Source organism: Lepus europaeus, chromosome 9 (assembly GCF_033115175.1).
Source record: "Lepus europaeus isolate LE1 chromosome 9, mLepTim1.pri, whole genome shotgun sequence".
Lineage (NCBI taxonomy): Eukaryota > Metazoa > Chordata > Mammalia > Lagomorpha > Leporidae > Lepus > Lepus europaeus.
In genome coordinates this window covers 16,864,904-16,890,688 of record NC_084835.1, presented here as the reverse complement: position 1 = coordinate 16,890,688, position 25,785 = coordinate 16,864,904, and the positions used below count along the sequence as shown (strand labels likewise).

Sequence of the window (25,785 nt, the reverse complement as noted above, 5' to 3'; positions counted from 1 at the left end):
AAGTTACAGACAGTGAGAGGGAGAGACAGAGAGAAAGGTCTTCCTTCCATTGGTTCACTTCCCAAATGGCTGCAACAGCTGGAGCTGGGCCAATCCGAAGCCAGGAGCCAGGTGCTTCTTCCCGGTCTCCCACGTGGGTGCAGGGGCCCAAGCACTTGGGCCGTCTTTTAATGCTTTCCCAGGCCAAAGCTGGACCAGAAGAGGAGCAGCTGGGACTAGGACTGGCACCCATATGGGATGCCGGTGCCGCAGGCGGAGGATTAACCTACTGAGCCACGGCGTCGGCCCCATATCTGTCACATTTTTTAAAAAGTCTTATTTATTTATTTATTCAAGAGTCAGAATTACAGAGAGAGGGAGAGCTTCCATCCACGGGTTCACTCCCCAAATGGCTGCAACGACCAGGGCTAAGCCAAGCAGAAGCCAGGAACCAGGAGCTTCTTCCACATCTCCCGCATGGGTACTGGGGCCCAAGCACTTGGACCATCTTCCTCCGTTTCCCAGGTGCATTAGCAGAGTGTTGGATCGGAAGTGGAGCAGCCAGGCCTCGAACCTGTGCTCATGTGGGATTCTGGTGCTGCAGACGGCAGCTTAGCTTGCTGCACCACAGCGCCGGCCCCTCTCTTTCGGGTTTTTTAGTTATAAGAGCAACACCTGCTCATTGTGGACAAGCCCGCCTGTTTTCACATCTCTGTGGAGGAGAGTCTGAGCCACGCTCCTGGGGACAGAGCTGAAGTGCAGACGCGGTGCCTGCTGGGAGATCCACGTGTTTGGGGTCCCAGTGCATGCGCCTTAAGAGCTGAACTCCCCACCACCTTTTCCTGAGTTCTGCTCCCTGGCTGCTTTGGGGCCAGCAGTGGTGGTTGTCCCAGGGGCCAAGGGAACGCACATTAATGATGTTTAGTTATAAGAGAGACCTGTTCCTGCTCTGTGCCCAGGCACCAGGTGACCATGGGGATGAGACAGAGCAAGCACTAGGCCGTCTCAGCAGCCCCCGGTCTGGGAGATTGAGGGGTGGGGTGGGAGGTGGGCCCAGTCACGACAGGTGCATTGACTGCATCCCGGGTGTGATGTCTGTACCAGATGTTCTGTGGGCCAGGTGTGTGTTGTATAATCCCCTCGGTGTGACCTTTGTTAATAAGGAACCTAAAGCTCAGAGGAGCTGAGCACCTTGGTGGGGGTCTCATGGTTGCGATGTGGCAGGGCCAGGGGCCGGACCCAGACCCTAATGAACCTCAGGCCTGTGGATGAGGGAAGTAGGGCAGTGAGCAGGTGTGGAAAGCATGGAGTCAGCTGTCTCTCTTTGCCTCCCCACTACAGGAGGAGTTGTGTGTACTCCTGAAGGCCCCTGTGGATTGTCTGGGTGGACACAGACATGGGGGCCAGACCAGGCTGGCATCTGGGGGCTCCTGGGTCTCTCTCCTCCTAGTCTTCATTCCTTGCTGGGCTCAGCTGTTCACATCATCCACACACAGTCACACGGCCACACACTTGCATCATTCGTGCACACACAGTTGCGTGCTCACACCGGCCCCGATACACACACCCGCACACTTGCACAGAGAGAAGCCACCTCTGAGGCAGAGTGCCTGCTGGGGTGGAAGCAACAGAACCAGGCTCAAGCTGTGCGCGGGCCATGGTGGGGTTTGGGCCAGGCCACCTGGATGCCTGAGCCCAGTGGAGGTGGAGGCTGGGATGCCAGTGATTGGGCCAAGTCCACATCCATCCCTGTGCTGGGAGGACGGGGGCGGGACACACAGGCCTCTTTCTCTGGGACAGAGGGGCTCTGTTGTCTGTCCACACAGAGGCTCAGTGTGTGCCTTCCCGGGGGCGGCGGGGCTGGACCCCAGCTCAGGGCCTGGCTGCCGCAGGGCTGCTTGCTGGACAGCGCTGCTCCTCCTGGCTGGCCTACATCACTTTGCCACTGTCTGCTGGCCCTGGCTCGAGCCCCAGCACCCCTGCTTCTCCTGTGCCCGAGGTCCTAGCACACTTACAAAGGTGCTGTGGGAGTTCCTTCTTGAGACTCCAGTCACAGCCCCCCTGCTCCCGTGGGGAAGGGCATGTGGACGGCTGGCCACGCAGTGACACCCTGCCAAGTCACTTCACTGCTTCCTCAGGGACACACTTTTGTCCTCGGCAGTGGTGCAGGGTGACTGTCTTAGCTGTCACAGAACCTTGCTTGGTACACTTTTAAAGTGTGGGGTTGAATGATTCCCAGGAGTGGATTCAAACTCTGCTCACCGCCTTGGGCTGGTCGGTGAACCTGTAACTGTCTCCCTTGTGGGTAACTGTGCCCCCTTGTGGGGCTGTGTGCTCATCATTGCTAGGACGAATGTCCTGCAGCTTCTGCCATAGGCAGCACACAGTGCTCGTTCCTAGGAGCTGGAGCGGGGGCTGCAGTAATGCCTGGGTCTCTGTGACTGTGGGTGGTCCCTCCGCGGCAGTGATGGGAAGCCTGGGCACGCAGCTCCACACAGAAGGGGTTTTCTTGGGGCGGGGGGTACCTGCCATAATGGCTGCCTTTATTTCATCCCTGTGGAGCCCCCTGTGATGAGACCTAGAGGGAGATCGACTCAACAAGGGCAGAAGGGTGCTGTGTTCACAGGTCCTGGCTCAAGGGAGCCCTTACCTTGGTCAAAGACAAGTCACATCTTTATTTTCACTAAACCCTAATTGAAAGCCAGCATTTCTTTAATAATGTAGGCACCCACCAAAGTGGTATTAGTGAGACCTGTGATTTTGTCACCAAGAGAAGTCAGGGGGCCGGCGCTATGGCTTAGCGGGTAAAGCCACCACCTGCAGTGCCCGCATCCAGTATGGGGTACTGGTTTGAGTCCTGGCTGCTCTACTTCCTATCCAGCTGTCTGCCATGGCCTGGAAAAGCAGTAGAAGATGGCCCGAGTGCTTGGGCCCCTAGACCCACGTCGGAGACCTGGAGGAGGCTCCTGGCTTCTGGCTTCGGATCAGCCCAGCTCTGTCCGTTGCAGCCATCTGAGGAGTGAACTAGTGGGTAGAAGACCTCTCTCTCTCTCTCTCTGTTTATAATTCTGCCTTTCAAATAAATGAATCTTGAAGAAAAAAAAAAAGAGAGAGTAGTCAGATTTTTTTACATCGTGGCGGTAGAAGTGGAGACTTTGAAACAGAGTCCCTAGTCATTGCTACATTGAAAGTTTGTCACATGGGTCTTATTAGATGCTGCTGCTTAATGTGTGAAAAGAAGCAAGGCGTGATTGTATCCCTGATTTTTCGACTATCTGGAAACTGTATTTCAATGCTATCATTTACCTTTCATTTTATCTGTTTTTTAAAACTAGCGACCTGAGAGGGATCCACAGCCTCGCTGCGTGGCCAGAGGGTCTTTGGTAGCCGGAAGATTTGGAACCTCTGCTGCTGTGGATTCGTCAGTGACTCTGGAGCTTTGGGCCGGGCCAACATGAGGGACGTCAAGGTGGGTCCTGTCACCACGTGGGCGACGCTTTTCCCACTCCGTCTCACACACTCAGCCCTTCCGTGCTGATAGCTAGTCTGGCAATTCTCATTCAGAAGCAAATATCCTCAGATGTGGTTTGTTGTCTAGAGCGTGCCCCTGGGGGTCTGGGTCCCAGGTGCGTGGGGACAGAGAGCCAGGCCTGCATTTGGAGAGGTCTGGGGGGATGTCAGCCCTGGGGGAGGCCTGTAGGCAGGGCACACAGATTGTGGGGTGGGTTGGAACCCAGCTGGACTCTTCTTGGGCATCGTGCTGAGCCCTGGTCGTCTAAGCAGCATCTTTGTGAGTGGGCTGAGGGCACCCCGCTCTTCTGGAAGCTTCTGATGCGATTGTCTGCTTTGGATGGGGCCAAGAATGCAGGGTAGTCAATGTGCAGGGAGTGATGGACACAGGGACCTGCCCCGCCTTTCTGACCCTGAGAACCCCAGGGGCTACCCCGGGACCTTCCTGCTGTTTCTTGTCTTTGGCTGCAGCTTTCTCCCTAATTAGATAGTGAATTCCTGGAAGGCAGCAGCCTCAGGGAGCATCAGCTCCCTCCGGCCCCCAGCAGTGGCCAGCACAGGGCAGGTGCAGAGGCCTGGTGCCACAGGTATCACCACTGGTTGGTGGCCTCCTATGCCTTGTATTTCAGTCTCTCCAGGGTTGTCCTGTGGAACTTTCTGAGTTGATGCGAATGTCCTCTTTGTAAAAATACTCATTTTAAGTTTTTATTTATTTGTTTTTATTTACTTATTTGAAAGGCAGAGTGGCAGAAAGAAACAGAGAACCAACCATCCCTTGGTTTACTCTCCAAATGCCTGCAACAGCAGGGCTGGGACAAGCCAAATTCAGAAGCCAGAAACTCCATCTGGGTCTCCCATGTGGGTGGCACGCACCAAGTCCTTGAGCCCTCATCTGCTGCCACACATGCTATACACTAGCAGGAAGCTGGAATGGGGAGTGGAGTTGGTTCTTGAACTCAGGCACTACACTGTGGGTGTCCCAAGTGGCGGTTTAGCTGCTGTGCCAAATGCCTGCTCCTTAATTTTATTTTTATTATATTTATGCATTTAAAAGATAGAAGGATGGAGAGACACAGAGAGGTCTCCCATCCCCTGGTTCACTCACCAGATGCCTGCAACTCTGGAGCGAAAAGCCAGGAACTCAGTCACATTGGAGTCAGGGACCCAGCTGCTTTCTCCATCACCTCTTGCCACTTATGGTGTGCGTTAGCAGGAAGCAGGAATAGAAGGCGGAGCCTGGACTTGAACCAGGCCTTCAAACCTGGGATGCGGGTGACCCAAGCAGCAACTTAACTGCCGCAGCAGAGGCCAGCCCTTGAGATGGGAGCATTGTATCCATGCCGTCAGCAGCGGGCTCTCCTCCCAGGTGGCTATTCAGTACTTGAAGTGTGGCCATTGCAAATCTGAATTTGAATTATAGGCAAAGAGTCTCTTGGAGCTAAGAGCAGGGGCGCTCTCAGTCAGGAGATAGAAGCTGAAACGCTTGGGGCTGGATGCTGGTTCCAGTAAGTGCATTGGGCTGGGTACAATGAAAACACATCTGTCTGTATTTTGTTTCCTCAAGGCAACTGTCCTTGTCCTTGGTGTTGGGAGACAAAGGCAGAGGTGAACTGCAGAGACCGCCATGTTGTTGTGAGAGGGGGGCGGCTCTACTCCAGCCGGGTGGGGACACGGCCCCCAAGTGTGGCCAGAACTTCCTCTTTTCCAAGGGAAGTGGAAATTTGAATTCGTATGTGAAACATCCTGGATTTTTTAAACATTGGCTCAAACGCGTTTAAAATACTTCAAGCCAAACAAAACACATCTGCTGGCTAGATTTGAGCTGTGGATCCTGGTTTACACTCCCCTCCAGGTCTAAACCTGTCCACGCGATCTCCTGGAGCCGGGGCTGGGCCGAAGGCGGACAGTGAGGCTGATGCTGTCCTGATTGTCCCCTCTTTGGTCAGAGGGAGGGAGGGACACATCTGGAAGGTCCAGAGCCCCTGCTTCCCCCTGTCCTGGCCTCTGAGCAGCCCGAGAGTTGGAATCTCTGGATGGTTGGACAGGAACAGCCTGCAGAGAAACTTGCTTTATTTTTTCAGCAGGAATCCCCACCCCACCCCCCAACCTACCCCCTGTCCCCAATCCATCCACTCCCAGGCCTTGAGAGCAAAATGTGTGGCTGTTATTATAAGGCAGCCAGAGAGAATTCCCAACAAATGACAGGGTCTCTGAAATTCCATCTGGCCTGTGGTGTCCCCACACTGGTGCCCTTGTGAGCTGGAACAAAATGCTAATTCAGCTGTGGATGTGCAGAGGGGTCCCGGAGAACTCAGCACACCGCAGCCAGCTTCGAGGGAGGAGTGCCTAGGAGAGCCTCTGGTAACTCCCTGTCTCGGAAGCAGGCAGAGGGGTCGCACCCCACCTGCTTAGCGTTTGTTCTCAGGGTCCAGTGTTGGAGGCAGCCCCCTGGCCATCGCTGGAAAGGTCCCTGTGATGCTAACAGGGACAGTACTCAGAGCGGGCAGAATTGTTGGGCTGCTTCCTGTGCTCTTCCTACCACGGCCCTTGTAGCTCTCGGGGTGCTCACTAGAATGGTTGAATTTTGTGTGAGTGACAAGTCACTTTCTTTTCTCACCACTGTAAGGGGAAGGGCTTTTGTCTGGCTTGTTCCAGGTGTATCTCTCCTGCCTGGAACAGTGCTTGGAAGAGGAAGGACCTGCTCGATGAGAGCATGAGTGGTCTACCCCACGAGTGAGGAGGTGTTAGGATCCCCATTGTCTGGATGAGGGAATCGAGGCCCAGGTGAAGGACAGGATGGAGTGGGGGTCACCACCCAGGCAGCTTGGCTCTGAGCCCAAGTTTTATCCACAGCTGCACCAGACTGGTAATGGCAGGAGCCCCCAGGGACCTGCCTGCCTCCCTTGTGGACCCAGGGATGAAATTTGTCAAACAGCTTGGGGACTTGGAGAAAAGCCATGGCAAGCAGACGAGTCCTGGGGGCTGGTCTTGTGATCAGGACCTGAGCGGGGCTCCCTGGGACCATTTGGATGTGGTATGTTCAGTTCCTGGCTCCGCCATGCTCCGTGGGCTGGGGCCATCCACACCAAACCTTGTGGCTTCCCTGAAAGATGTGCCCAAACTCCCAGGGGCCGTTTGTTTTTCTGCGGACAAGCAGATCCCGCGGTCTGTGAAGCAGAGAGCTGGCAGCTGCACGGGCTCAGGGCAGAGCTGCACAGCCATGCTCCCTCCAGAGGCTGAGCTGTAAATCAGAGGTAAGGTTGGCGCTCGGGCTGGAACAACACAGGCTCTCGGACGGTGCCCAGGGCCCCTGGGGTGGGCCAGCCCAGCAGACAGGAGCTTGTGTCCTTCCTGCCGACCCCCGCCATTGCAACATCTGCAGCTCCCTTTCAGAGAATCCCCAGCAGGCAGTTTAGGGTGTGCTGTGGTTGGGATGGCGTAGCCGGGTCTGAGTGTATGAAGACCCTTGGCGATCTTTCCTGTTCTGCCTCTGGCCTCTCTACTCTGAGGACTCCCATTTGGCTTGAGTTTTCAGCTTTTCAAGTAGGAGGTGCTGTGTGTACAAGGGGCTGAGGGAGAGAGAGAGAGACGCACAGAAATGGGGAGAATCGGCCGGCGCCGTGGCTCAACAGGCTAATCCTCCGCCTTGCGGCGCCGGCACACCGGGTTCTAGTCCCGGTCGGGGCACCGATCCTGTCCCGGTTGCCCCTCTTCCAGGCCAGCTCTCTGCTGTGGCTAGGGAGTGCAGTGGAGGATGGCCCAAGTCCTTGGGCCCTGCACCCCATGGGAGACCAGGAGAAGCACCTGGCTCCTGCCATCGGAACAGCGCGGTGCGCCGGCCGCAGCGCGCTACCGCGGCGGCCATTGGAGGGTGAACCAACGGCAAAAGGAAGACCTTTCTCTCTGTCTCTCTCTCTCACTGTCCACTCTGCCTGTCAAAAAAAAAAAAAAAAAAAAAAAAAAAAAAAAAAAAAAAGAAATGGGGAGAATCTTTAGATTGGAAAGCAATGCATTCTCTCCCGTAAATGCACCCAGTGAAGAGCCTATCCTCCATGGGCAGCTCCTGCTTTCACTGGGTGCAGACTCTCGCGTCCCCAGCTGTACCTCCTGTGACAGCGACACAAGACCGGGATCCTCCTCTTCTTCCTCATCGCTCACCTTCACAGAGAACAACCCCCTTTCCACCTCCGAACTCTCTTGTGCACCAGACCCCCAGATCTCCACCTCGGCACACCTTGGTCTGCCCAGGGCCCTGGTCTCGTGGGACCAGTGCAGGAAACCTGCCCTGGCTCATGCACCCTAAGACGCTGTACCTGTGACACATGGGGCGGGACACATGACACCCTTCCAGCTCCTGCTTTGCTTGGTGGACCTTAGGTCATCCATATTCTAGAAAAGAAATAGCTGTTGCTGCTGCCCCTCGATGTAGCTCCCTGCAGACAGCCTGCGGTCACATCCAGCCTGAGCTGCACTTGGCCTGGCCAGAGCCGAGGAAAAGGAACCAGATATTGTGAAATGTCTGTCTGCGTTCGGTAGGCTTGCACAGCCTTTAGCAAGCACACAGACGAGGACGTGGTGCTGGCTCGTTTGCCCGCACCAGGCCGCAGGCTGGGAGTCAAGGGGCAACGCTGGTTGGCATCCCCTCTTCCGAGGGGAGGTGATGGTCTGGGTGAGCCGCAAGAGCTACTGACTTCTGGGAGCATTTTAATTCCCCCAGGAGTCCCAGGTGAGAAACTGGAGGTAAGGAAGGTGAAGGTGGGGACAGGTGGGCCTCCGTGGGCATTGTGAGAGTGCCGGCACAGAGACCTCCGGGGTAGCAGGCCTTCCTCTGTATCTGTGGCTTGCTTTGGGAAGCAAGGGAAGCTTCCTGTTGGTGGAGTCCTTGGCTCCATGCTTCCTCTTACCCTGCAGGCTCCAGGGATGGGCCTGCTGCCTCCCTCACCCCCCCCCCCCCCGCCTGAAGCTGTGTCTCCCCAAGGCCTGCTGGGCGTGTAAGGCAGGTGCCTCGCCTCTCCTGGGGTCGCACGCACCCTCCTTCCTTCTCGGGTGCCTTTTATCATCAGAAGCTGCGCACTCTAGGATGCTCTCTGGCTGGAAACCTGGTGTTCGGCACTGCTGGTGCTGTCCTTTCAAATGTGCATGGATCAGGCCGGTCTGGGTTGGAGCTCCCTTCTTCCCAGCACCCCTCGTTAGAGGGGCCAGCTCATTTGCTTTCTCACGACCGGCCGTCTCAGAGGCGGAGTCTGTGTTTGCAGACAGGAGATGTAGTGGATGGTGTGTTAATCTCTTTCTTAAGGGATTTTTCAAGGGTAATTTTGATCTAGACTTAATGACTGCCTCATGTGCTGTATTTGGAATCTGACTCTCCCAAAAGTTGATTTGTACTACATTTCTATTGTTAGAAAAGATTTATTTCTTTGAAACGCAGACAATGAGACAGACAGAGAGAGCCACAATAGCCAGGGCCAGGCCAGGCTGAAGCCAGGAGCCAGGAGCTCCACCCGGGTCTCCCACATCGGTAGCCAGGGCCAGGTGCTTCAGCCATTATCTGCTGCCTTCCCAGGTGTATCAGCAGGAAGCCGAATCAGGAGCTGAGCAGCCAGGATTTGAACCAGTGCTTCTGTATGGGATGCTGGCACTGTGAATGGCGCCCTAACTTGCTTTGCCACATCGCCAGCCTGTAATACAGTTTCTGTGCTGCCTTTGTGTTTGTGTTTACAGTTGTATTGATCTAAGTGGTCTGGCGCTGCTTTTCCTTGAATAGAGCATTCCTTTTTTTTTTTTTTTTTTTTTTTTAAAAGAAGGAGAGAGAGGCCGGCACCGTGGCTCAACAGGCTAATCCTCTGCCTTGCAGCGCCAGCACACCGGGTTCTAGTCCCGGTTGGGGCGCCGGATTCTATCCCAGTTGCCCTTCTTCCAGGCCAGCTTTCTGCTATGGCCCGGGAAGGCAGTGGAGGATGGCCCAAGTGCTTGGGCCCTGTGCCTGCATGGGAGACCAGGAGACGCACCTGGCTCCTGGCTTCGGATCAACAAGATGCGCCAGCTGCAGCGGCCACTGGAGGGTGAACCAACGGCAAAAAGGAAGACCTTTCTCTCTGTCTCTCTCTCTCTCACTATCCACTCTGCCTGTTTAAAAAAAAAGAGAGAGAGAGAGAGAGCGAACAAGTGCATCCATCCACTGGTTCACTCTCCAAACGCCTACAATGGCAAGGGCAGGGCCAGGCCAGAGCTGGAAGCCAGGAACTCAATTCAGGCCTCCCACACAGGTGGCAGGGACTCAAGTACTGTTGCCTCCCCGGGTACACATTAGCAGAGAGCTGGAGTTAAGAGGTGGAACTGGGAGTTGAACCCAGGTACTCCTTTGTGGGATGCAGGCATCTTAACCACAGGCTAAACACCTACCTGCCCCCCCAGTCCTCTTGTCCTCGCCCCACCCCCACCCCCCCCGCCCCGAGTCACCGGTGACACTAATTCTTGCCTTGTTGGGCCTTCTCTGGCATCAGTCATATGGGGTCTTGACCTTGTGTCTTTCAGTTCAGGATTTAGCTTTGGTCCCTGGAAGTAACTGTTTTTTTTTTTTGTTTTGTTTTTGTTTTTGTTTTTGTTTTGTTTTTTGACAGGCAGAGTGGACAGTGAGAGAGAGAGAGAGAGAAAGGTTTTCCTTTTCCGTTGGTTCACCCCCCAATGCCCGCAGCCGGTGCACCGCACTGATCCGAAGCCAGGAGCCAGGTGCTTCTCCTGGTCTCCCATGGGGTGCAGGGCCCAAGCACTTGGGCCATCCTCCACTGCACTCTCGGGCCACAGCAGAGAGCTGGCCTGGAAGAGGGGCAACCGGGACAGAATCCGGCGCCCCGACCGGGACTAGAACCCGGGGTGCCGCAAGCGAAGGATTAGCCTAGTGAGCCACGGCGCCGGCCCCCTGGAAGTAATTGTAACTCATACCTCTGCTCTCCGGCTTCCTGGCTTCTGTTAATGATCGCCTTCTCTCCTGTTCTCCTTGTCCTTATGGGTTTGCCCCTTAAGAGGTGGACTCTCTTTTGAGGTTTCAGGAGCACACAGAGAGAATAGCATGTGCTTAACCCACTACTTTTAGCTGGACAGTAGCATAGCTTTTCTGAGTTGAATTGTCCAGCTCCAAGCCTGTCCTCACCAAGGCAGCCTAACAGCAGTTGGCCAGCCCAGCTTGGATTGCCTGTAGGAGTGTGTGCGTGGTCTTTGGAAGCTAAGCCTTTCCATTTCCTCCTGGGGTAGGAAGAGGCCAGCTGCCAGCTCTTCAGGTTTGCTTGCGTGCTTGGGGATGGGAGGCAGAGAGAGAAACATCTCATGTTCGTCAAGGTTCCCATGATAGTGGGGATAAAGCTCTAGCTAATTGAGAGGTAGGCAGACTGGGGTGAATCTCAGGACCTCCACTTAGCTATGAGACTTAAGAGGCAGGGTGTTTGACACAGTTGTTGGGACACCACTCACGTCCCACGTTGAGTGCGTGAGTTCAGTCCCAGCTCTGCTTCCAATTCCAGCTTCCTGCTAGTGCATACCCTGGGAGGCAGCAGGTGTGGCTTAAGTAGTTATGTCCCTGACACCCTTGTGGGAAACCCGGATTGAGTTCCGAGCTTCTCGCATCAGCCTGGGCCAGCTCTGGCTGTTGCAGGCATTTGGGGAAGTGACCCAGCAGATGGGCGATCTCTGTCTGTTGTTGTCTCTTTGCCTTTCAAATAATAAAAATAAAAATTTTTGAGTGACATAAGCTGTTTGTGCCTCAGTTTCCTCAGCTGGCCAATGTGAATGCTGATGCCTTCCTTACAGGGAGTCTACAAGGAGGAGAGGAGGTGGGGAGACCCCAGTACCTGACCTGGGGGATGCTTGATAATGTGGCTACAGACAGGTCCTGGGGCCCCTTGAGGACCTCCAAGACCGTGCCTACTTCCTGCCTAGCTCCCTTCAGCCATGGCCACGTGGCTGGGAGGAGCTCTGTGCCCCATGGTTGTCAGGAAAGGCCCAGGAACCTGCCTCCCCTTGCAGCCTCCCTTTTTGTCCCAGGCGGCCTGCAGGTTCCCATCTGATAAACTCTGGGGGAGAAGTAGAGATTGAATTGCTCCGTGTTAGGTTCCAAGTGCAGCTTTGTTCTGACCTTCCCAGGGTCCTATCTTCCCTGTGTGTCCTGGCCCAGTCCTGCTCTCCAGCTGGGAGGCGTTGCCCCAGGACACTGGCACCTTCTCCAGAACTCCATGGGCCTTCAGAGAGCAGCTGGTGTGAAGAGAGAGAGAGAGAGAGAGAAGGAAAGGGAGAGGGAGGCAGGGAGGGAGGGACGGAGGGAGAGGGAGGGAGAGAGGGAGAGGGAGGCAGGGAGAGAGGGAGAGAGAAAGAGGGAGGGAGAGAGGGAAGGAAGGGAGAGGGGGAGAGGGAGGGAGAGAGGGAGAGGGAGGCAGGGAGGGAGGGAGAGGGGGAGAGAGGGAGAGAGAAAGAGGGAGGGAGAGAGGTAGAGGAAGAGAGGGAGGGAGAGAGGGAGAGAGGGAGAGGGAGGGAGAGAGAGGGAGGGAGAGGAGAAATCATGTGAGCAATGGTGGCTCCAAGGAGGAGCCTTGGCATTGGTCCCTGATACCTCCTTTCTTCTTACCCATGGTTTCCCAGGACTCAGAGTGCTGTGACTCTAATTGTTAGCCCATTTTACAGATGCAGCAAGCAAGGCACAGGAAGGAAGTACTGGAGTTATATAGGACCCCAGGGAATTATTAATCAGGGAGTTAATGATGGGACCAAGTGCTAACTATGCGATTATGTGCAAGGCCCTGTTCTTAGTATTTTGTTTGTGTTAAAACTCCCTGAGTCCTCTCAGCAGCTCCTTACTTAAGGTAGGAACCATTACACCCATTTTTTTTTTTTTTTTTTTTTGCTAGAGAAACTGATGTTCAGTCAGTGATTTGCTGAATAGGAACAAAGCCAGGGTTTGGACCTAGATATTCTGGCTCCTGTGTATCTGTCCAGATACCACGTTTCTACAGTGGACATTTCTAAGTATTTGTTGAAGGACGAGACCCACCACCTCCTGTGTCTCCGCTGGTGCCAGGGGCCCAGCTCAGGTGGTGAAGAGACAGACGCAGGTACTGCTCAGGTGTGCTGAAACCTGCCAGCACGGCTCTCCCAGGTCAGCCGGGAGCCCAGGAGGGCTTCGGGATGACTCCTGAGAGCCTGAACTAGTCCTTCCTTGTGCCTCCATGTCCCTAGGCCAGGGCCAGGTGCTTGGTCTCTGCAGGCTGGAGACCTGAGTTGGAATCCCAGTGCTTCTGGTTAGTGGAGGGATCATGTGGAGTGAATGACCAGGTCTCTCGGAGCCTCAAGCGCCTCATCTGTAAAATGGGTGTGATGAGAACTCCTTCCTGTCTGCCAGCTCCTTGTGAGGTTGTCCGGGCAGGACAGTGAGACAGTGAGTGGCTTCTTCACACTGGTGTCCCTTCCTCTGTTCCCGTGCCTGGTATCAGGGGGGTGTTCGGACAACAGGACAAAGCAGTGAGGCCTCAGGATTTGTCTGAGGGGCAGCAGCCGCCTGCCTCCTGCGCCAGGGTGCCCAGGACTCCCACACGGGTGCCCTGAGGCTCTCTGAAGTGCCCGATGTCAAATGCCTTTCCCTGTTTGCTCCATTCATGGTGCCTTCCAGTCACCTGCTGGATAGCAACAGCTTAGCTCCCGGTCACAGAATCCACTGGAAAGGTGAGGCCTCGCTCAGGTGTAACCCAGCCCGGGGCTCCTTCCTGCCAGGCAGCGTCCTTTCCTGGACGTTCCCTTCAAGGGCCACTTGCTGTGGCCTTCGCAGGTCCCCACGTCTGAGGATTGCGGTTGCATGGAATGGCCACTTATGTGGCAATCGTGTGTTCTCCCATAAAGTGCTGTCAAACGGGCTGTGAGAGTTAAATGTTCAGTTTCTACTGTTGTTCTTGAAAAATAACTTTTATTTTGGCCAAAGTCTTTGCTGAAATAATTTTTGAATCGCTTTTCTTATTTTATGAGGGCGTGGGGAACTCTGCTGTCTTTAAATTTCACATTCCTCTCTTTATTGTTTCTAAAACGAGTGTTTTCTAGAACTTGTCTCCCCATTCCCCGCCCTTGCCCCACCCCACAGCCCTCTACAGAGAGCTTCCCAAGGTTGCTTTTGGCCTTCATTTCCATCCTCGGCACTAACTATTGCCATTTGCTCACCAAGGAAGTTTCCGTCACTGCACAGGGTCACAGTGGACCCCAAGCTGTGGAAGCTAAACAGCAGTGCCTGGGCACATAGCCAAGGTCATGGCTGGCTCCTCCTCCTGCCTTTGCTTGGGGTAAAGGAGATTGAGATCTGAGCTTCCTGGGAATTTCAAATTAACCCCTGCCAGAGCCCCTAGGCCCCACCCCGTCCCCAGTAAACCCCACTAAGGTCAAAATAGCTATAGTGCCTTATCTATTCTAGCTGCCTTTCTCTAAGGTGCCAAGGAAGGTGGCTGCTTGGGCAGATTAAGAAAAGGTGAGGAGGAAATAGGAAGAGGTTTTTATTTTCGGTAGGGACTTTATTCTGTCCATAAGTACCCACCATGCAGTTTGCCATTTGCAAAGCTCGGCTGGTCTCTTGGACATGGCGTCTGTTGAATTATTGCAAGACAAATCTGTCTGAAGTCACAGGGGCTGTGTGAAGTCACAGGAAGTGTCAGTGTGGAGTCACAGGAAGAGGTTGTGTGGAGTCACAGGAAGTGTCAGTGTGAAGTCACAGGAAGTGTCAGTGTGGAGTCACAGGAAGAGGTTGTGTGGAGTCACAGGAAGTGTCAGTGTGGAGTCACTGGAAGAGGTTGTGTGGAGTCACAGGAAGTGTCAGTGTGGAGTCAGAGGAAGAGGCTGTGTGGAGTCACAGGAAGTGTCAGTGTGGAGTCACAGGAAGAGGTTGTGTGGAGTCACAGGAAGTGTCAGTGTGAAGTCACAGGAAGAGGCTGTGTGGAGTCACAGGAAGAGGCTGTGTGGAGTCACAGGAAGTGTCAGTGTGGAGTCACAGGAAATGTCAGTGTGGAGTCACAGGAAGTGTCAGTGTGAAGTCACAGGAAGTGTCAGTGTGGAGTCACAGGAAGTGTCAGTGTGGAGTCACAGGAGGTGTCAGTGTGAAGTCACAGGAAGTGTCAGTGTGGAGTCACAGGAGGTGGTAGTGTGGAGTCACAGGAAGTGTCAGTGTGAAGTCACAGGAAGTGTCAGTGTGGAGTCACAGGAAGGGGCTGTGTGAAGTCACAGGTAGTGTCAGTGTGGAGTCACAGGAAGTGTCAGTGTGGAGTCAGAGGAAGAGGCTGTGTGGAGTCACAGGAAGAGGCTGTGTGGAGTCACAGGAAGAGGCTGTGTGGAGTCACAGGAAGTGTCAGTGTGAAGTCACAGGAAGAGGCTGTGTGGAGTCACAGGAAGAGGCTATGTGGAGTCACAGGAAGTGTCAGTGTGGAATCACAGGAAATGTCAGTGTGGAGTCACAGGAAGTGTCAGTGTGGAGTCACAGGAAGTGTCAGTGTGGAGTCACAGGAGGTGGTAGTGTGGAGTCACAGGAAGAGGCTGTGTGGAGTCACAGTAAGTGTCAGTGTGAAGTCACAGGAAGGGGCTGTGTGAAGTCACAGGAAGTATCAATGTGGAGTCACAGGAAGGGGCTGTGTGAAGTCACAGGGGCTGTGTGAAGTCACAGGAGGTGTCAGTGTGAAGTCACAGGAGGTGTCAGTGTGAAGTCACAGGAAGTATCAATGTGGAGTCACAGGAAGGGGCTGTGTGAAGTCACAGGAAGTGTCAATGTGGAGTCACAGGAAGAGGTTGTGTGAAGTCACAGGAAGTGTCAGTGTGAAGTCACAGGAAGTGTCAGTGTGGAGTCACAGGAAGGGGCTGTGTGAAGTCACAGGTAGTGTCAGTGTGGAGTGACAGGAAGAGGCTGTGTGGAGTCACAGGAAGAGGTTGTGTGAAGTCACAGGAAGAGGCTGTGTGGAGTCACAGGAAGAGGCTGTGTGGAGTCACAGGAAGTGTCAGTGTGAAGTCACAGGAAGAGGTTGTGTGGAGTCACAGGAAGAGGCTGTGTGGAGTCACAGGAAGTGTCAGTGTGGAATCACAGGAAATGTCAGTGTGGAGTCACAGGAAGTGTCAGTGTGGAGTCACAGGAAGTGTCAGTGTGGAGTCACAGGAGGTGGTAGTGTGGAGTCACAGGAAGAGGCTGTGTGGAGTCACAGGAAGTGTCAGTGTGAAGTCACAGGAAGGGGCTGTGTGAAGTCACAGGAAGTATCAATGTGGAGTCACAGGAAGGGGCTGTGTGAAGTCACAGGGGCTGTGTGAAGTCACAGGAGGTGTCAGTGTGAAGTCACAGGAGGTGTCAGTGTGAAGTCACAGGAAGTATCAATGTGGAGTCACAGGAAGGGGCTGTGTGAAGTCACAGGAAGTGTCAATGTGGAGTCACAGGAAGAGGTTGTGTGAAGTCACAGGAAGTGTCAGTGTGGAGTCACAGGAAGTGTCAGTGTGGAGTCACAGGAAGGGTCAGTGTGGAGTCACAGGAAGTGTCAGTGTGAAGTCACAGGAAGAGGCTGTGTGGAGTCACAGGAAGAGGCTGTGTGGAGTCACAGGAAGTGTCAGTGTGGAGTCACAGGAAGTGTCAGTGTTGAGTCACAGGAAGAGGCTGTGTGAAGTCACAGTAAGTGTCAGTGTGAAGTCACAGGAAGTGTCAGTGTGAAGTCACAGGAAGTATCAATGTGGAGTCACAGGAAGGGGCTGTGTGGAGTCACAGGAAGTGTCAGTGTGGAGTTACAGGAAGAGGTTGTGTGGAGTCACAGGAAGAGGCTGTGTGGAGCACAGGAAGAGGCTGTGTGAAGTCACAGGAAGTGTCAGTGTGGAGTCACAGGAAGGGGCTGTGTGGAGTCACAGGAAGAGGCTGTGTGAAGTCACAGGAAGAGGCTGTGTGGAGTCACAGGAAGTGTCAATGTGGAGTCACAGGAAGGGGCTGTGTGAAGTCACAGGAAGTGTCAGTGTGAAGTCACAGGAAGTGTCAGTGTGGAGTTACAGGAAGTGTCAGTGTGAAGTCACAGGAAGAGGTTGTGTGGAGTCACAGGTAGGAGCTATATGAAGTCACAGGAAGGGGCTGTATGAAGTCACAGGAAGGGGTTGTGTGAAGTCACAGGAAGAGGCTGTGTGAAGTCACAGGAAGTGTCAGTGTGAAGTCACAGAAATGTCAGTGTGAAGTCACAGGAAAGGGCAGTGTGAAGTCACAGAAGTGTCAGTTTGAAGTCACAGGAAAGGGCAGTGTGGAGTCACAGGTAGTGTCAGTGTGGAGTCACAGGTAGGAGCTATATGAAGTCACAGGAAGTGTCAGTGTGAAGTCACAGGAAAGGGCAGTGTGGAGTCACAGGAAGTGTCAGTGTGGAGTCACAGGAAGGGGCTGTGTGAAGTCACAGGTAGTGTCAGTGTGGAGTCACAGGAAGAGGCTGTGTGAAGTTACAGGAAGTGTCAGTGTGAAGTCACAGGAAGTGTCAATGTGAAGTCACAGGAAGTGGTTGTGTGAAGTCACAGGTAGTGTCAGTTTGGGGTCACAGGAAGAGGCTGTGTGGAGTCACAGGAAGTGTCAATGTGAAGTCACAGGAAGGGGCTGTGTGAAGTCACAGGTAGTGTCAGTGTGGAGTCACAGGAAGTGTCAGTGTGGAGTCACAGGAAGAGGTTGTGTGGAGTCACAGGAAGGGGCTGTGTGGAGTCACAGGAAGTGTCAGTGTGGAGTTACAGGAAGAGGTTGTGTGGAGTCACAATAAGAGGCTGTGTGGAGCACAGGAAGAGGCTGTGTGGAGTCACAGGAAGTGTCAGTGTGGAGTCACAGGAAGTATCAGTGTGGAGTCACAGGAAGTATCAGTGTGCAGTCACTGGAAGAGGCTGTGTGAAGTCACAGGAAGTGTCAGTGTGGAGTCACAGGAAGGGGCTGTGTGAAGTCACAGGAAGTGTCAATGTGGAGTCACAGGAAGTGTCAGTGTGGAGTCACAGGAAGAGGTTGTGTGAAGTCACAGGAAGAGGCTGTGTGGAGTCACAGGAAGTGTCAATGTGAAGTCACAGGAAGGGGCTGTGTGAAGTCACAGGAAGGGGCTGTGTGAAGTCACAGGAAGTGTCAGTGTGAAGTCACAGGAAGTGTCAGTGTGGAGTTACAGGAAGTATCAGTGTGGAGTCACAGGAAGTATCAGTGTGCAGTCACTGGAAGAGGCTGTGTGAAGTCACAGGAAGTGTCAGTGTGGAGTCACAGGAAGGGGCTGTGTGAAGTCACAGGAAGTGTCAATGTGGAGTCACAGGAAGAGGTTGTGTGGAGTCACAGGAAGTGTCAGTGTGAAGTCACAGGAAGTGTCAGTGTGAAGTCACAGGAAGTGTCAGTGTGGAGTCACAGGAGGTGTCATTGTGGAGTCACAGGAAGAGGCTGTGTGGAGTCACAGGAAGGGGCTGTGTGGAGTCACAGGAAGTGTCAGTGTGGAGTCACAGGAAGGGGCAGTGTGAAGTCACAGGAAGAGGCTGTGTGGAGTCACAGGAAGGGGCTGTGTGGAGTCACAGGAAGTGTCAGTGTGGAGTCACAGGAAGGGGCAGTGTGAAGTCACAGGAAGAGGCTGTGTGGAGTCACAGGTAGTGTCAGTGTGGGGTCACAGGAGGTGTCATTGTGGAGTCACAGGAAGAGGCTGTGTGGAGTCACAGGAAGGGGCTGTATGAAGTCACAGGAAGTGTCAGTGTGAAGTCACAGGAAGTGTCAGTGTGAAGTCACAGAAGTGTCAGTGTGGAGTCACAGGTAGGGGCTGTGTGAAGTCACAGAAATGTCAGTGTGAAGTCACAGGAAGTGTCAGTGTGAAGTCACAGGAAAGGGCAGTGTGGAGTCACAGGTAGGAGCTATATGAAGTCACAGGAAGTTGTCGAAAGAGGCAGCAGAATCCTAGTTTCCCTTGCCGTGTTGAGCCCCTCCCTGAACTCACTTCTGTCTCCCACGTTTTGGAGCCTTCCTCCTCACTCTGTGGTGCAGTGAAGAGTTCATGGACTTGGGGAAAAGCTGAATCCTGCCTGCCGCTCTCTGTTGGGTGACCCTGAGTGAGGTACTGTACTTCTTGAAATCTGAATTTTTACAGCTCCAACTTGATCCTATCTGGGTGCACCTTGTAGGGCAGAGTGTGGGAGCGCCTGGTACCGGGTGTGTGCTCAGGAGGCGACTGTGGTTATTAGGGTCTTCTAGATTCACCACACAAGTCAGATAGATGGTCATGATTTCCTGGCTCACCGTCTGGACAGAGCTTGGGCTGACAGGAACTCGGGCACCATTTGGTTCTGGAATGAGCAGGAGGCTTAGAATCTGCCTGGTTTTGAGACCAAGCCCTAGACCTAATTTGGGGGTAACAGATGAACAGAAAGCTCCCTCTCATGCTGCCTCTCATGAATGTCCAAATTAGAGTGGACCCAAGGGTGGCGTTTTCTCATTGATAGTCTTCTGTTTATAAAGACTGACGTAGGACAAGAGACAGAACAAGGTTATTTTCGCTTTGAATGAGAAACATGTACCTGAAAATTTACATTTTCTCTCCATTCTTTTGCCCTGCTGCAAAGAGAGAGCCACCTGCCTTCGATGCAAGCCTTGTTTCACAGAGGACTGGGCCAGTCCCAAACAGGGCAGCCTCCAGCCTCCTCTGAGCGAAGAGCCCGCCCCTAAGAGCCAGCACTATCTCAGAATCAGAGCAGCCACCAGCTCAGCTGCTTCTGAAGCCAGAACTGCCTGGGCCCATTCCCAGGAGGGGAGAGAGCAAGCGAGCGAGAGCTCCTGAGCCCAGCGGTCCGCTTTAATGGGGTGGGGAGTGGTGCCCTAATTGAATAGACAAATGGGGTAGAGCTTGAATGGGATTTAATGCATGTGAGGTTTATGGGGGGCTTCCTGGCATCTCCATGTGGAGTACTTGTGATGTCAGGTGCATCATGGGAAAGTGAGCATACTAGATGGGTATGTAAGGGGACGGAGTTAGGGTACAGGGCTAGAGACAGAAATTGTGGGAAATTCTCCAGTTCATTTATTCCTGTCTAACGCCCTGGGGCCGCCCCGCTTCTCTGTGCCTTGCTTTCTTTCCTTGCCTGTGCAATGGTGATAGTAATCCTAACGCTGAATGCCTAACACTGACCTGAGGATTCAATAACTTAAAGCAAGTGCAGTGCTTCCAGCGGTGCCACGCACGTAGTGAAATACTGAATAACTATTCGTTACCAGTCTTTTGGGTTTCTTTCTGTTTCCTGGAAAATCTCTGGGCCGGAACTGACAGGGGCGAAGGTCCTTTCTCGTCCTGATGCTGCTGATGTGGAGGGCAAATCGCAGCCCTCCGATGGCGCTGAGCAGGGAGCCTGGCCGGCGGTCACTTTGAGTCAGGCAGCCTGGGATTCTGTCCGCAGGGAACGCTCAGCTCCAGCCTCCCCACGCCCAGCGATCTGGCGGGCAGACAAACCCTGGGGGCCTGGGGCCCCTATGTGCTGTGCCTGTCGTCTCTGCTCCAGAGGCCTGTGCCAGGCCAGCTCCCCCTGCCTAGCGCCTGGCTCTGGGAAGCCAGGGGAAGCAGAGTTTGAGCAGGTCTGGCCTGCAGAGTTCCTCCCCGGCCTGTGACATGTGGTTTTAATCCCAGCCCTCTGAAAATCCACTCACGGTTTCCCTCTCGCCCCAGCCATAGTTTTGTTATGACAATGCTGGAGCTCCACTTGAACTAATGGGGTGGGAGCTCCAAACTCCCAAATCTCTGCCAGTCTCGCTCAGAGTCTGAGTGGTGATGAATCAGTGCTCAGGGAGTGGGGCTGTTTAGGAGAGGGTGAATGTTGGGGGCCACAGAGTAAGGGGATGGCACTCCAGGACATAGACTCAGTATTTGCTAATCATGTGCGTGTGCACGTGTACACACACACACACGGCTTCCCTCTGCCCCTTCTCTCACTGGCTGGGTGCTATTGGGGTGCTGTCGGGAAAGTAGAGAAACATTTGTCTCCTCTCCATCTTCCCTGGCCAGCATGGTACCCATGGCCCATGCTGTTCGTTGGAGGACCAGGGTTTTGCCATCTTTTTTTGATGTCTGGTGGTCGGGAAAAAGAGCTGAGTTTGCATCTGTCTTGCCAGCCGGCCCATGTGCAGCCAGGAGCCTGGAGTCACATTTGTTAGGCACTGGGGGTCAGGGCTCAGAGGCAGGCAGGGGGATGGAGATCTAGTGACAAAACATGAGGCCAAACCCTGAGTGACGATCCTGAAGTAGAAGGGTGTTCCTTTCCCTATGGCCCTCCAGAAGTGGGAAGCAGTGTCCTGTTGGCTGTTGCAGACCAAAGTTTAATTGAGTCCTTTCCTGCAAATTTCTTTTTTTTTTAAGAGTTATTTAATTTATTTGAAAGAGTTAAAGAGAGAAGTAGAGACACAGAGAGAGGTCTTCCCTCCACTGGTTCACTCCCCAGATGACTGCAACGGCCGGAGCTGATCTGAAGCCAAGAGCCAGGAGCTTCTTATGGGTCTTCCATGTGGGTGCAGGGCCCCAAGGACTTGGGCATCTTCTACTGCTTTCCCAGGCCATAGCAGAGAGCCAGATCGGAAGAGGAGCAGCTGGGACTAGAACCGGCACCCATATGGCTTTAACCTGCTGTGCCACAGCGCCAGCTCCATCCTAGAAATTTCTCAAACTCTATATAAAAGCCCCCGGCTTGTGTTAGAATGTTTCAAAAGAGTCCTTTTCCAAAGACCTGCCTGGTTTCCATTTGTCTTACAGAGAAAATGAACTGATTCTAGACCTGAGCAACCAGGGCGTGGCAAACAGTTGGTGGGCAATGGGATGAAAAGAGAAGTTTATTTTAATGCAAAACATTTTGAAGTCCACGAGTAGTTTGTTTCCTAATATGCTTTTCCTGAAGACTTTGTGAAAACCCCTCATACCTGAGTCCGCATTGCACCATCAGCCTCATCATGGCCTGAAACTCCTTGGTAGTGACCGCTTTACACCCTTATAAGTCAAGGGAGGGATACTATGTGTCATTACTGGTATCTGGCATAGAGCTCCCCAGACACCACCAAAAGATCTGTTATCAGTTGGGTTTTGCTGTGACAATGCTACAGGACAGACAGTGCACAATCTCAATGGCTTACAACAATGTAGACATCTATCTTGATTACAGGGTAACCTTGTGGGTAGCCTGGGCTCGGCAGGCATGGCTGGGTTGGCTCCAGGCTGGGTGTTGGGTTCAGGTCTATACTCCAGGTACCTCATCTCGGGTGTGCTCCTCGCATGGTGAGACCAGGTTTGCAAGGAGGCCACCCAGACCAGAGAGGTACATGCACAGCCTCCAGGGGGACATTGGGACTTGTATCCACTCAAGGTCCATTGTCCACATCCACTTGTATTCCATTAGCAAAAGCAAGTCACACGGTCAGGGCCAATGAGAGTAGATGGGGAAGGATGTTCTACCTGCTGCAAAACTGTGGCCAGGTGGGAGACAGGGAGAATTGTGAGCAAATAATATGTTCAGTGCCACTGTCCTTTACTTCTTGTTGAGGGCCATCTCCTGGCAGGGAGTTGGCCCAGCGCAGCCCCCAGCTTCTCAGATAGGTGGGCTCTTTGAATCACTGAATTCCTGGCTTCCCACAGTTTCCTGGGAGCCCTCGCCCCACCCCAGAACCTGTGTGCTTCCAGGCCCTCTTGGACCTCCTCTCTGGCTCCCACCCTCCATCTCCCCACCTTCTCAGCTGCTTCAAAGCAAAGCTGTTCCCTCCTGACCTACTGGTCATCTTTGGACAAAGCCTCTGCACGACAGGTGGCTCTTTCTCCTGGCCAAGGCGGCCCCTTCCTGACTTAACCCTTGTGGCTTTGTGGTAAAGGAACTTGTGCCTCTGCCTTGAGTGGTGCCCCCAAGTATCCCCATCTGTTGCTTGGACATTACAGGGTGCCCTGACCCGGGACAACGAGTGGGCATTTTGCAGACCCCAGGAAGGGAAGGGGTGTCAGGAAAGTGGGGGGAGCATAACCGTGACCTCCCCCCTGCACTCACGTAAATGGACCACACTGTGCAGTGGGCCTCTGCCAGACTCAGGTTTGCTTATTTTTTACAGTAACGCTTGGAGAGAGAAATGATGTCATTCTTCCCATTTGGCCACAGAGGAAACAAGACAGAGAGGTCGTGGGCCTTGCCCATTGTAACAGAGCCACGCGGGGCAGGGGCAGAACTCAGCAGTGTCTTCCTAGCAACCCGTGGGCAGCTTCTCTATGGGGTCAGGGTGGTGATGGTGGTGGTGGTTGGGGGTGGTTCTCAGCGAAGCAGTGGGACGTGGGGACTGGGGCGGGGAAGAGGAATGGAGCAGCCAGAGATCCCGGTCACATCATTTCTCTCCTTACCCCCACTCCCCAGAAGTGACAGAGCCTGTAGTTTGGATGGTGAGAACTGGGGTGGGGGAGGGTAGCCCCAGCCAGCAGCTGTGGGATGACAGAGCGCTTAGGATCCCACCAGCAGACTCGCTAGTGTTTTGGGTGTGATTCTCCTTTCTTTTTCTTCTTGTGTAATCTTTATAATTCAGCAGCATCTTTCTCTTCAGAAGTGTTTTTTTTTTTTTTTTTTTTTTCTCGGTTTGATCAAAGCTGCCTTTCTTTCCCCAAAGCCTCACTTGGGTGGCCCCGCCAGGGACATCTGCTCATGGCTGTTTTGAACCTTTCTGTCTGCATAGCCTCACAGCTGCCAACTTTCCCCAGGTCTTCTGAAGCCAAGTAAGGCTGCGAGAAGGATCAAAACAGGCTGTCTCCTTGAAATATTTAAAAAAGATTTATTACTCCTCAGTGATATCCAATACTTTGAGAATACAGATTATGAATCCAACTGGAAAACACATTTTTCATTTTAGAAGAAAAAAATATCCAAACAAATGTGTCTGTGGCTATTTGCCCTGAATTTAAAAATCTTGGTATCTCTGCCAGGTTCTGTGGCCCTGGGCAAACATTAACCCTCTGGGCCTTTCCATAGTCTCAGCTGTAGAAAAGGAATTATATAATTCTGACTTCAACCAGTGCTTGTGAGGATTAAAGGAGATATAATTGTTGAACAATGAAAAGTTAAGGGTAATAAGAAGGGGCAAGACCCAACAATTTTCTCTTTTGGTGTCCCCTCCATAGAAATCTCTAGAATTTTCCAGCAATGCAGTATTGTTTGCCATCCGACTCAGTGCAGGCCTCCCACATGAGTGGCAGGGACACAAATACTTGATGCGTCACCTGCTGCCTCCCCGGGTTCACATGAGCAGGATGTTGGATTGGAAGCAGGGGAGCCAGGACTCAAACGAAGTGCTCCTAGATAGGATGCAGGCATCCCGCGTAACATCCTAACAACTGTGCCCAGTACCCACTCTTGGTGGATTTGATTAAAGACCTTGAGATGTGGGCCTATACTGGATTACCCAAGTGGACACTAAATGCCATCCCATATATACTGACCAAATGAAGATTGGTCACAGACAGGAGAGGGCGAGTGATTGTGATGACAGACCCTCGAGTGATGAGACCACAAGGCAGGGAATGCTGGCTGTCACTTGAAGCTGGGAGAGGCAGAGGAGGGAATCTCCCCAGAGTCCCCAGACGAAGCTCAGCTCAGCCTGCACCACCTTGGTTCTGATCCTCTGAGGCTGGCATGGAACTTCTTTTCCTGCAGCACTGAGAGGGGACCCATTTCTGTTTTAAGTCACCACGACTGTGGCAATTTGTCCTGGCAGCAAACAGGAAGCCAACACCCGGTGACCTGTACATGTGCTGTAATGCAAAGAAAAGAAACAGGGCCTGGGGAACACCTCCAGGGTGGTCAAGTGTGGCTGCTCTGGGGAGGGGATGGAGATGTCCACAAGTGCTCTGGTTTCCTTAGCATCATTTGGGTTTTCACAGTGCTCACCTCGCATGCACGTGTTGTGTGTGTTTTAAAATAGCAATAAAGGCCAAATGAAAACCGTATCTCATTAGGGCAAAAGGTAGGATCTGAATTGCAAAGGAGCATCAGGTAAAGGCCTCGTGGGGTGACAAGGCTCAGGCCCACTGAGGAGTCTCGGGTGTACCCCATAGAATGTGTCTCAGAAGGGAGGAAGAGGACGTTCCTGGCAGAGGGAACAGCACGCGTCAGGGTGTGCAGAGAGGCTGGCTCTGTCCAGAACTGAGAGTTTGCTAAGGCTCGAGCCCCAATGGCGTTTAGAACTTCTTGAGAGGGGCTCTGAAGGCCGGAAACCAGGTGGTGGGGAGTGGGGTACTGAGGAGCAGGAGTGGGGCCAAGGAGACCAGTCAGGGGCTGCGGCAGGTGTCTGGGGGGCGTCAAGGGGCCACAAACGTGGACTGACCCAAGAGATGTGTAGGAGGAAACGTTTGCAAGACTGAGACGTGGGGCAGAGAAAAAGGAGGAAGGAAGGGCAAGCCCAGGTTTCTGGTGTGGGCGCCTGGTGGATAGTGCTGCCTTGGGCCAGATTGGAAACAGAAGCAGGGGCGTGTCTGGGAAGGGGAGTGAGACAATGAGTCAACTATGAAGTGCAGAACTAGTCATCACCTGGTGGTCCCCTCTCCTCCCCTCCGGCCCCTAGAAATCCAATCCGGGGGGCGGTGTGTGGCACAGTAGTTTGAGCTGCTGTCTGCGGTGCCGGGCATCCCATAGCGGAGCACCAGTTTGAGTCTCGTCTGCTCTGCTTCTGATCCAGCTCCCTGCTAATGTGCTTGGGAAAGCGGCAGGGGATGATCCAAGTGCTTGGGTCCCTGCCACCCATATGGGACAGTCTCCTGGCCTTGCCCTGGGGAGCGAACCAGCAGATGGAAGATCTCTCTGTCTCTGTCTCTCTTTCTCTCTCTCCCCCTTTTCTGCCCCTCTGCTTTTAAAATAAATACAAGTAAATCTTTTTTTTTTTTTTTAAGAAAGCCAGCTCCCATCATGTACCATGACAGTCCTGGAGGGTGATCTCAGGATGGCCGCTCAGTGGCTTGAGCAGCCGAAGACTGTGCGTTCTGTACGCACAGCAGGTGAACAGATCGTGTGGAAATGTACAGAAGGAGCAAAATCCTTGGCATTTCCAGGGCTGTTAGGTTTGCCTCCACCCAGGGCTAGGAACACTGAGAATGAGGGCTTGAAGATTATTTCGTCCAACCCAACCCACTGCAGAAGAGGAAGCTGGTCCTGAGAGTAAGGGCATGTGGTCAACACAGACTGCCGTCAGCAGGCTCCTTGTCCAGTGCTCAATCTCCCGCACACACTGGCTTCCAACAAAGAGGGGCCAAGAAACATCTGGAGCATGAGGTGAGGGGGTGCTGAGGGGCAGAG

The 25,785-nt window shown here is 53.5% G+C and overlaps 1 protein-coding gene across 1 annotated transcript in view; it reads left to right on the top strand.

Moving 5' to 3' along the window:
* Nucleotides 1-3,406: 3,406 nt before the first annotated feature.
* Nucleotides 3,407-25,785, top strand: part of GASK1A (golgi associated kinase 1A) — a 39,632-nt gene continuing 17,253 nt past the window's right edge. Inside the window, exon 1 of the mRNA XM_062200102.1 lies at nucleotides 3,407-3,448. Within this exon, the coding sequence (XP_062056086.1) occupies nucleotides 3,434-3,448 (15 nt within the window). The 5' untranslated portion in view covers nucleotides 3,407-3,433. The remainder of the gene's footprint in view (nucleotides 3,449-25,785) is intronic.